At 38.4% G+C, this 12,264-nt stretch overlaps 1 protein-coding gene across 1 annotated transcript in view; it reads right to left on the bottom strand.

Moving 5' to 3' along the window:
• mctp2a (multiple C2 domains, transmembrane 2a) overlaps positions 1-12,264 on the bottom strand; it is a 49,571-nt gene that overhangs the window by 26,918 nt on the left and 10,389 nt on the right. Inside the window, exons 5-17 of the mRNA XM_084123967.1 lie at positions 10,517-10,659; positions 9,971-10,047; positions 9,738-9,849; positions 9,368-9,403; positions 5,828-5,989; positions 4,997-5,127; positions 2,192-2,378; positions 1,920-2,013; positions 1,689-1,791; positions 1,511-1,613; positions 1,312-1,413; positions 1,043-1,117; positions 658-777 (exon numbers count right to left, since the gene is read on the bottom strand). Coding sequence (XP_083980093.1) covers positions 658-777; positions 1,043-1,117; positions 1,312-1,413; positions 1,511-1,613; positions 1,689-1,791; positions 1,920-2,013; positions 2,192-2,378; positions 4,997-5,127; positions 5,828-5,989; positions 9,368-9,403; positions 9,738-9,849; positions 9,971-10,047; positions 10,517-10,659 — 1,445 coding nt within the window. The remainder of the gene's footprint in view (positions 1-657; positions 778-1,042; positions 1,118-1,311; positions 1,414-1,510; positions 1,614-1,688; positions 1,792-1,919; positions 2,014-2,191; positions 2,379-4,996; positions 5,128-5,827; positions 5,990-9,367; positions 9,404-9,737; positions 9,850-9,970; positions 10,048-10,516; positions 10,660-12,264) is intronic.

Genomic DNA, 12,264 nt, shown 5'->3' with positions numbered 1-12,264 from the left:
ACAACAGAGATGTAAAGACAACGACTGACAATCTAAGACTGAAACACAGTAGTATAAATACAAGAGGCTAACAAGGCACAGGTGTGGTTAATGGATTAATATGGTGAATAACAAGGGCAACTAATGAAACAAAGGCAAACAGGAACTAAACCACAGGAAATTAATCCAGAAGCAGCAAGGCAACAGAATATAAAAATAAGAGTCCTTGAACACAAAACACATGGGAAACTGTGACAGAATCGAATTGAGAAGCTCAATGAGTCTTGAGGACATGTATTAACCTCTCAGCGATGACTCCAAACACATAATTTATTACGGTAAAACTCAGTTCCCTTTTTTTTTTTTTTTTTTTTTTTATTCTAAGAAAATCAACAACAAAAAATCTCGTAATGTGGATTAAGTTGTGGTGGGTGTTCAATAACAGTTATTTATTTAAAAAAATCAACAGATAAAAAAAGAAATCATTGATTCACAACACTTTATAGCTACACCCTTGACAGGCCAGGGCCAAATGAGCACGGTCTGTTTTCCGTCTTGTGAAAAGTTGCTATTAAGGAGCAGAGCGTTTTCTTCAAAGAACGATTACTCAGATGCGGTCACTGACCTCAGGTTACTAAAAGGGCCACAGAGTTGAGATCTAGTGGTATGAAGTCTTACCAGGAAGGCTGTAATACTCCTCCGTTTGTTCTCCCACTGGAAGCAGCTGTTAATATACTGCAGCGTATAGAGAATGGCCACGCTGATCTTCCTCACTCGATAGATATTACCTGCTAAAAGCTAATGGGGACAAAGCAGTAGTTAGCAAGATGTGCCTGAGGACATAATGCTCACAACATGACATTCACTCAGGTGTAAAGAGGCTTTTAAACTGAAGGTTCATAGGTGATAAATATTAATAAGTCAAGTCATCTTTGGTGTCTAAAGAGCTTTAGGCGGTGCTGGAGGAAAAACTGAACGTAATGAGTCTCTGAAGGTGCCAACAACAAAGCTAATATTAAGAGAAAGTGGAAAATATGGTGCTGTAATTGTTGATGAAGATAACCTTTTTGTTAAACTTCGGGTTGTCCTCAGCAAACACTGTTTCTTTCGGCTGGAAGGTTTTGAATCCTGCTTTGATCTGGGAAAGAAGAAGAAGAAAAACAAGACTTTTGTCACATAATGACTTGACAGCTTTTAAGAACTTGAATATAACCTTAATAGAAAGTTAATTATGTTTGAATGACGTTTTGTTTTAGTAAAGGACTCTCAAAGCATCTGATATCAATCATATTATTCATAAATAATCATATTTATTTTATATGATGCACTTACAGGGTTGTAGAGGACATCCAGCTCCACAGTGATGCTTCCTTTGGTCGCCCTTGATAGATTATTATTCTTCAGCATTCTGGTTATTTGTTGGCCATTAGAAATCTAAAGGCAAAGTAGAGATATTGTAGTTTAACATTGGCACAATGATAGAAACTGTGCAACAATTATTATAAAAACTACTTATTTGTGTGGTACTTACAGTCAGCAAAGGAATGGCAACTTTTCCCAGGAAGTCTGGAGCCTTGTCCCCATCATCATGATAGACTGTCAGCACCAGAACGTCATGGATGTCCTTAATGGGGCTGACAAAATCAATGTGATATCAATACCATGAGCATGCATAATGACATACTGAGACATCTATGATTTTAACTTACAATGTTAGGGCTGTTCTCCATTCAGGATTCAGGGTTTTGGATATCGTGTGAGTTTGCAGTTTGCTATTACCGAGCTCAACGGTACAAAAGGGGTCACTTTTACCTGATTACGTTAAAATATTTTGACATTATTATGACTGCATAAATATTTATAATAGGCAATACTTTACTTAATAACTGTACAAAATCCCTTACATACATTATGACACTATATTTAATTCAGATAAGTACCACTTATATCTGTGGATGGAAGATCTGTGGCTTTTATTAACTTGATTTGAAGATAGCCAACATCCTTCAAGTCCCACAGGAAGTTCATCGGTCTCTGTAAATACAAATGACCTTTTATCTTAAAACATGTTAAAACCAAAATGTTTTTAAAACATATAATCCTATTTATTTCATATCATAATAATCATATCAATTTACATGGAGTTGGAAGGTAACAAAAATAAATCAATAAAAAACACTAGAAAACTAAAATAGCACTATGTAAGACCCACATATTGCTCCTGCATCCTCTTAAAGGTCTTGGGGTCATCTAATGGAGCCGTCTGGATGTCTGAGATGGATGCACCAGAACACGGGGTCAGTGTGACCAGAAACACCAGTTGACCATAGCCTTGGTCCAACGAATGAGTATATAACTGCCTCTGATTGGCAGGAAGTCTGGTCAGGTCAATATCCAGACTGTGAAGAGTAGAACCTATTAGTATTTCATCAATGGATAAGCATATGCACTGGTTTTCAAAAAGCACAACATGAATTTGTGCATTTGAGCAATACTTTAGGTTGTGGCCATCAGATCACTGCAATATGAGAGAGTGGGGTAAGATGTGTCAGTGAGTAAGCTGTCTTGCTACTAGTGATAGAAAGCATTGTCTCCAAATGAATTACTAATACAAAATTTCACTAGATATATTCACTGTAATATTCAAAATATTACAACGTCTGGTTTAGTAAAATGTGTAATATACAGTGAGGAAAATAAGTATTTGAACACCCTGCTATTTTGCAAGTTCTCCCACTTGGAAATCATGGAGGGGTCTGAAATTGTCATCGTAGGTGCATGTCCACTGTGAGAGACATAATCAAAAAAAAAAAATCCAGAAATCACAATGTATGATTTTTTAACTATTTATTTGTATGATACAGCTGCAAATAAGTATTTGAACACCTGTCTATCAGCTAGAATTCTGACCCTCAAAGACCTGTTAGTCTGCCTTTAAAATGTCCACCTCCACTCCATTTATTATCCTAAATTAGATGCACCTGTTTGAGGTCGTTAGCTGCATAAAGACACCTGTCCACCCCATACAATCAGTAAGAATCCAACTACTAACATGGCCAAGACCAAAGAGCTGTCCAAAGACACTAGAGACAAAATTGTACACCTCCACAAGGCTGGAAAGGGCTACGGGGAAATTGCCAAGCAGCTTGGTGAATAAAGGTCCACTGTTAGAGCAATCATTAGAAAATGGAAGAAGCTAAACATGACTGTCAATCTCCCTCGGACTGGGGCTCCATGCAAGATCTCACCTCGTGGGGTCTCAATGATCCTAAGAAAGGTGAGAAATCAGCCCAGAACTACACGGGAGGAGCTGGTCAATGACCTGAAAAGAGCTGGGACCACCATTTCCAAGGTTACTGTTGGTAATACACTAAGACGTCATGGTTTGAAATCATGCATGGCACGGAAGGTTCCCCTGCTTAAACCAGCACATGTCAAGGCCCGTCTTAAGTTTGCCAATGACCATTTGGATGATCCAGAGGAGTCATGGGAGAAAGTCATGTGGTCAGATGAGACCAAAATAGAACTTTTTGGTCATAATTCCACTAAAAGTGTTTGGAGGAAGAAGAATGATGAGTACCATCCCAAGAACACCATCCCTACTGTGAAGCATGGGGGTGGTAGCATCATGCTTTGGGGGTGTTTTTCTGCACATGGGACAGGGCGACTGCACTGTATTAAGGAGAGGATGACCGGGGCCATGTATTGCGAGATTTTGGGGAACAACCTCCTTCCCACAGTTAGAGCATTGAAGATGGGTCGAGGCTGGGTCTTCCAACATGACAATGACCCGAAGCACACAGCCAGGATAACCAAGGAGTGGCTCTGTAAGAAGCATATCAAGGTTCTGGCGTGGCCTAGCCAGTCTCCAGACCTAAACCCAATAGAGAATCTTTGGAGGGAGCTCAAACTCCGTGTTTCTCAGCGACAGCCCAGAAACCTGACTGATCTAGAGAAGATCTGTGTGGAGGAGTGGGCCAAAATCCCTCCTGCAGTGTGTGCAAACCTGGTGAAAAACTACAGGAAACGTTTGACCTCTGTAATTGCAAACAAAGGCTACTGTACCAAATATTAACATTGATTTTATCAGGTGTTCAAATACTTATTTGCAGCTGTATCATACAAATAAATAGTTAAAAAATCATACATTGTGATTTCTGGATTTTTTTTTTTTAGATTATGTCTCTCACAGTGGACATGCACCTACGATGACAATTTCAGACCCCTCCATGATTTCTAAGTGGGAGAACTTGCAAAATAGCAGGGTGTTCAAATACTTATTTTCCTCACTGTATGCAGCAAAATTAGACATTTGGAATGGGATTGGGTTTTTTTGTGGCTTTTTTTAACTGATCATAAGTGACAAAGGCATTAATGTTACAAAAGATTTATATGCTGTTCTTTCAAACTGTCTATTATTCAAAAAATCCCCCAAAAATAGCAGGTATCACCTTTCCACTAAGCAGAATAACTGTTTTCAACTGTGATAATAATAAGAAATGTTTCTTGAGCACCAAATCAGCATATTAGAATGATTTTTGAAGGATCATGTGACTAAAGACTGGTATAATGATGCTGAAAATTCAGCTTTGCCATCACAGGAATAAATTAAATGTTTAAGTATATTAAATATATACAATTTTAAATTGTCTTTTTCATCAAATAAAAGCAGCCTTGCTGAACATATAATATGAAAATTCTTTACGACCCCAAACTTTCAATGGTAGTGTATGTGTTCACTTGAAATGTAAATCTTTTATTTCTCAATGGTTCAATTTTCCTCTTAAGATGTCCCAGCCTACTCCTAAAGTTGTGTCACTTCTATAGGCACATTCTTCAAATGTCATTTGATAGCAGACGTCCTGAAATACAGTATATCTAGGTATACCTCTATCCTTTTTGTAATTGACTAGTGGACAAACTGAAGCAAAAAGGTGACACAGCTTGCCCGACTCCCCCTCCTTTTAAAACTTTTGAACTTTTAAAACAGTATGCGAAGTGGCTCCAGCAAACTTACACTCCCCAGAACTCCTCTGATTTCCTGCCCCTCTTGCAGCAAACCTCCACCACGAGATTCTCCTGTGCATCCTGGAACTGGTTAAAGTCGAAAGACTCTCTCCACTGCGGGTTTGCCTTAATACACAGATTCTGCGACAGAAAGATAGACAAGCAGGAACCAGAGAGAGAGGAAGTTGTGTCAATTTTAAGGGATTCTCAAAACAGAGACAGCTAACATGACAGGTGTATTAAGCCTTATTCAGTAAGACTTCAATAAGACATGTGGTGGAGGAGGAGCAGCCGTCTTTAGGAGAACGCATCCTCTCTTCTCGCTGGGATTATAAACTCTGACAGCATCCAATTAGAACTAGTTTTGTTCAACAAGCAAACATGCCCAAACAGAGCCAGGGGGCTCTAGAAAAAAAGATGACATGAGAATACAAGACTAGCTAGTTGGAACCATTGAGGGCGGGAGGTAGATGAGCAAGGTATTCTGGGTATGCAAATGAGCCGAACAAGACGCGGTAACAGAAGCATCAGGAGAGACGCCCTGCCAGACACGGCCGATCTAATGAGAAGCCTCCTCTGTCACCAGAGCAGTGAAGCCTGGGAGAAGCCATCCGAAAGAGGGGGAGGAAGGTGTGTAGAGCGGACGGAGTATCTAAAGCGAGGTATGTGAACAACTAAGAAAGTATGGGAGGAGGAAGAGGGGGAGGGAAGGGTTTAATGAGGTATTGAGAGAAAAAGAGGATAGAGGTATAGAAACAAAGAGACCAGATGATGTAATGAGCACGGGAAAAAGAGAAAGCAAGAGAAGCAAAAAGATGAAGGGGGAGAGGGATGAGCTCACCTTGCTCCTGACCCTCTGGTCTCCCAATTTGAAGCGTACGTAGATGTCTCCCTGACCGCAGTCAGGCATGTCCTGGCCTTCCACCAGGATGACGGTGTAAACTCCAGTCCAAACCTGACTCTTCATGAGTCGCCCAGCCTGCGCCTGGCTTACCGGCTGACCCTGGAACAGCCAACATATACAATAAGGCATTGAATGTTTGGGCCAATGTTGCTCTCTCAGCTCATCTTGTTGATCATAAACATGTTTTTTTTTATGCTGTGCAAACTTAAACATTCAGTTTTTGGTGTATTTTTTATTGCTGCTTATTTAAATATGTTACCAAGGTAACATATTATACTTGGCTCACATAGATGAGGTTTTGACGAAATTGCGAGAAAGACTTGTGATAGCCTTGGAACCAGGTTCTAATTGAAGACATGTTTGTACTGTAAATAAATGTTTTGCAGCATGCACCATCATTTTACATAAATAGTGTGGTTATGAATTTAAACACACACACACACACACACAACATATGTATATATGTACTGTGTGTGTATATATATATATATATATATATATATATATATATATATATATAAACACTGCTGAATTATCAGCATTATTACTCATTGCATTAGTCTTCAGTCACATTATCCTTCATAAATCATTTTAATATGCTGATTTGCTGCTCAAGAAACAGTTCTTATCAACTACTAGAACAATGTTGAAAACAGTTGTGCAGCTTAATATTTTTGTGGAACTGTGATACATTTCACCAATTTTGAATTTCTTTAAATGTAAATTACTTTGCTGAATAGAAAATTTGTAATAAATGTCACATTTGATCAATCTAGTGTGTCCTTGCTGAATTCAAAAAAAAGTACTGACCTCAAACTGTCTGTTAAAATTTGGTATTAAAAGCAAAGGGACAAATACAATTTTGAAGCTGGGATCTTCTCCTTCTGAGTTATGACCTACTATAAATAAATTAAATGTATGCATATATAGTAGAATATGCATGTTAAAACACATTTTAAATAAAATTCCATTTCTGTTTCTGTAACAAAATATATCACGAAATAAAACCCTTCTAAAAACTGCTAGTTGAAATGTGCAGGTGATCCCCACACCTCGGAGAGAGAAAACAGGTCCATCAACACGACTGCAGATGGATAAGTACACAGTACAGAGATGACTTGTGGGTTGATAGCCCTGCACTTTCAAAAAACACAGCATCAGGAAGAGGCTGGTCTGTTCTGCCAGTAATCACAGACCAGAGAGCTGTTTTCCCACCTGGCTGCTCGGAGAGTGTGACTGAGCCTTTGCTCCATTAGCATCACACACACACACACACACACACACACACACACACACACACACACACACACACGGCAGAGCAGACAAACCAGCATTAACATTTAATGTAATGGCCACATCTCCATAAACAAGCCTCTTTAAAGAGAGAGAGAGAGAGTGAGAGAGTGGGGGATAAGGGGGGTAGTTATAGAGGGAGCTGAGAGAGAAATATAATATTCATCCAAGCCAAGTCTTCCCAAGTGTTTATTTTGGACAAATTTGTGATCGGCGTGGCCAATAAAACAATTCCGCTTAAGAGTAAGTGGCCCCAAAAGAGAGGCTATTCCTGGTGCTAAAAGAGCTGGGGGATTGCCTCCATATGGTGGAGCAGCATGGGGACAAGGGGACAAGCCCAAAGCCGTACCCATTTGGCTAGAGCTTCAGTGCTGTCCGTCCACAGCTGCGATATTACATCCCAACATCTGGGTTATAGCTCACCATGCCTGGGAATGAGCCATCACACATATCCTCAGCATCTTACACTGGCATAGTGCCTCAAAGACTACACACACATACACACACACTCCAGACACTGTCAGGAAGAAGAACCACATGCTACGTGCCAATACCGCTGCCCGTTTCCATCTCAAAGACAGCGTGGCATGGCTGTGAAGAAGGAAGTGTGATAGAGGAGGAGAGGTAAGAATTGAGAGACATGTTCTGCCTGTACTGATAGGTGTCAAATAGAACTAGATCTCAGTTGATTTGGCAGAAGACACTGCAGTGGAAACACCAACAAAACACATACTGATCCATACCTGATCACATAAACTAACAACACGTGTGTGCTTTGGAGTCAGTCTCACAAAAACTGGCTTCATGTTTCACTCATTTTAACCTAAAATCAAGTGAAAGAAGCAAGAAATTATATTTTAAAGCTATAAGATTGTTGCAATTGATTTAACCATTTAATTGATTTGTAACCCCCATGTCAAATTCTATTGCTAATGCAAATCAGATTCTATATTGTATAATTTGATATTTAGTTTATAAATGTATATGTGAATTGTAACATGTATTTTAAAGCTCATTTGTAAATATACATCATGACAGTTCTTGTATAGAATAAAAATGGTAATGATTTTAATAAAGAGAAAGATATTTTGTCCTGACAATATATATATAATATAATAAAAACATCAGCAAAAAAGTTTCATTTTAGTCAAAACAGTTAAGTGGACAATGTAGCTACTGTACAAAATGAAAGTTATGCATGAAACTGTGTGTTTATACTTTGCCTGCTTTATGCCACTAAAATGAGAACATTTTGCTGATTTTAATAAAGCTAAAAATGTTGTCCTGACAGTGTGATTTTTATTTCTGTATTAACAAGAATAATATACAAATGTACTTTTTTTATGAAAATAATGTCACAATGCAAAAATCTTGCATCTCGTCCCTAAAGTAGCCCATTGTTTTTACACAAAATACTTTAATTTTGGGGTAAAATCTAACCCAGAAGTTTCTTTAAAAGACCTTTTTCAGACAAGACTTTATCTAACAATCTAACAAGATACTGCATCTAAACTTATCTAAAGTAGTTCTTGTCAGTGTATTGATTATCCAAACAGGTTATAACTTATATAAAATATATGTCTATATATATAGACATACTGAAATGAAATGAATTGCTGGTTGAATACAGTTTACTAAAAGTAGATTCACAGCACTGGCAGAAGCATGCGGCAGAGCTTTTGTTTGGAGAAATCTTAAATTGCAAGCTTTCACGGCTGTGAGGTAAATAAGCTCTCATCTATGAATTGACCTGCACAAAATGCTAGACAGACCGTGTGCTTTATTTAAATCATGGTGATACATTTACTTTGGAAATCACATCAGAGAGTCGCAGACACAAACAAAAGTTTCTCGCTCTGTTGAAGTATATGTTGAAGTTTCACTAACTAAGTGAAAGTGAATGTAAGCTAAAGTCAAGAAACTTGCATAAATCTTGTGCAAAACAGCAGTGAAGTATCTGTGGGGAAGATGGTGAGGATCTACTGCCCTCCAGTGGACACATGTGATACAATAATAACCTTATTGCTGTGGTCTCTTTTATTAGTTTGTGTAACTTAGTGCATTTAATCAAATAAATGTATGTATTTTGTGTATTTTGGCCTGGTAACAAATACTGTGTGGGTGCTCTTCTCTCTTGTAGGCAGCTGGACAAAAGTAATATGGAGAGAATGTATCATGACATACCTTATTGAAGCTTCCCTTTCTTCTTAGTAGCCACTTCTGAAAAATGGGTGGCAAATGAACATTATGTTAGAAAGCCTCTTGACTGTTTCCACTAAAATTAGACTATTTTATTAACAAACAAGTATGCATTACTCCAATGAGCTCATTGTTTCTGCCTTAAATTATTACATTGTTTCAATTAATAAATTTGTAGCTAACTGTGATTTTGTATATGCACATTTCTGAAATACACAACGTAGACAGTTACCTCTGATAACAGATCAGTCTAAATTGTAATGTGTTCTGTAAAGCTTCTTTGAAACGATGTGTATTGTGAAAAGCGCTATATAAATAAATGTGAATTGAATTGAACTACTTCCAGGAGTCATACATTTCGTTTGGCAGGTTCCTCTCGGATGGACAGGCTGGTCTCTATAATGATCACTCCCATGTCGGACTCCACGCTGTTGGGGTCCTCCAAAGATAAAACCATCGGAATCATTCTGCGGATGGAAACCTTTATCTGTTTATCTATGTCCGAGGAGGAATTCTTTGACGGAATCATGAGAGAAACTTTAACACTACAATATCATGGAAGTTATGAAATGACAAAGTTGTCCTCACTTGTCCAATTCCTGTTGTTGGAGAGAAAAGCTGCTTGATCCCATGAAGTCATTGGATCTTAGGTCACGATCATACACCTGCATCAATCGTAATTGTGAGATGATGACACAAAAGTTTAACACACAAAAAATTTTGATTATTTTCTTTTGTTTATATAAATTCTTCCATATTCCAACTTTATTCTGATTTTTTTTTTTTTTTTATGTACCATTAACTGAGGAATCTCAAGATATGACTCTTTCTTTAACATTATGAATACCTTGGCAAATAGACTGGATTTGAATGCAACTCCAAAATATGTGAAAATGGTAATCATATAAATAAAATAAAAATGTCTCTAGCATATTTTATTTGATTTATTATTATTATTACAGAATTTGCTTGTTTTTGTTTTGCTGTTGCCTGCCATGGTATTGTACACATTCCTTTCTTCACACTTTGTAAATGTTTGAATTTTTTTTTTTTAGTAGAATGAATAATAGGGATGTTAAAGTTCATAATTAAGCAATTATTTGCATTATGTAATGATGTAAATACATCCCAAACCTTGAGAATAACAGTCTGATCGAGGTCTCTGATGGGGAAGGAAAAGCATTCATTCCAGGTGGGATTCAGGTTCTTGTTCACAACTTTGCTTTTGTAGATGTGTTTGCCATCTAATTTGAATTTGACGAATGGGTCACTTGTACCTGTAGAAAACAAACAGTTATCAGTACACTACTAACATAAAAAGGACTCCGTACATCTAAATCAATAGTAATTGTTGCATAAGGGAACAAGTCAAAATTATATTTTGTGGTATTCAATCACACGTAAGCCACAAATTCTGATGATTGAGCTTTGTTTGTACATTCATTTAATGACAAAACATGGTGGAACAGCGTTTCATATCATCACACTGTCCAAGCACACAGATACGGTCTTCCAGACATTGAATAAAACTCATTATTTAGGCGAGCGTTCTTAGAGCAGGGAGGCGGACATTTTGTCTCTTTCAGGGTGATGGGAGCTGGCTGATTGTGAAAGAGTAAAAATTATAGCCAGCGTGAATTTGTTAATTTAATGCCGGTGTATTAAAACCCCAGAAACCAGGAGCAAGCAGTGTTAATCTCCAAAGCCTGTTAAGAAAGTCTGCCTTGAGTCTGTCTGCGAGAGGGGAGGGCGAGAGCTCCGTCTTTGTCTATGCTGTGGTATGCAGATTGGCTAGTAAGAAGAAGAAAAAAAAAATATGAGAGAAAAAGAGTCCATCGCTTCATTTGTATGGATGGATAAAGGAGTGCTTGAGAGAACCTGCGGGGAGCCTGGAATCACATGACAAAAGCCCTGTGGGGACGGGCTGTCAGGCCTGTCAGCTCGCCTCTCCAAATGAACATCTCCAGGAGGAACTCCTCCCTGCCAGACGCTGACAAGCAAACCTCCAGGCAGCTTGACAGGAGGAAGGGGCTCGAGCAGCCAGGGGAAGACAAAACACTGACGGCGGAAATTAACACAAGCAAAATGGAGGACGGGGAGGGGACTCGCGGGCCGCTTTTCCCATGCAGCGTCAGTCGGGGAGCGAGCTGGCCGTTAATTGTTAGGCAAATACAGGTGCTGGAGAAGACACGAGACGGGGAATGCTGTCATGTCAGGCCAAGTGAGGACTCAACTAGTAATGCAAATGGCTGCAGACCGAAAGAGACTATTTTTCAGAGAACATCACAGTATGGGATGGAAAGAGGGGTAAAACGTAGCCAGCATAACTATTAGTTCACTGGATAGCCAAAGCAATGTAAAGGCTTTTGTATCCATCAGCGCAAAATGTCTGATAATCAAAAGGTTTCAGGACACAGACTTAGACGTTTTGCAATAAAGAAGACAAACAAGATTATGAATCTGAAAGTGAAAATATTTCAATGTAAAGAAGAAGAATTGGTTACACTTTATTTCGATGGCCCACTTTAGACATTCTACTAACTACTTATCAACTACACATTAACCGAGTATTAGTTGAATAAGTTGACATGTACTCGCAAAGTTCCTGATAGTCAGTAGAATGTCTGTTGGGGAGCATCAAAATAAAGTGTTTGCAGATATTAAGCAGACAGTCTACTAATGAGAGTTAGTTGACATGTAGTTGCAAAGTTACTTATAGTTAGTAGAATGACTAAAGTGGACCATCGAAATAAAGTCTTACCAAAGACTCTGCACCTGCTTCATTCATTTCTTTTGCTGTAGGTAAAAAGTTTGGAGTAATGCACTGTATCATACTGTATTGTAGACACGAGATGATGTGTCATTCTCAAAGACCACCACAC

The sequence above is a fragment of the Abramis brama genome, assembly GCF_963993115.1.
Source record: "Abramis brama genome assembly, chromosome: 9".
In the NCBI taxonomy this organism is placed as follows: Eukaryota; Metazoa; Chordata; class Actinopteri; order Cypriniformes; family Leuciscidae; genus Abramis; species Abramis brama.
Note: the sequence above shows the minus strand (reverse complement) of the source record. Positions and strands in the feature narration are given on the sequence as shown.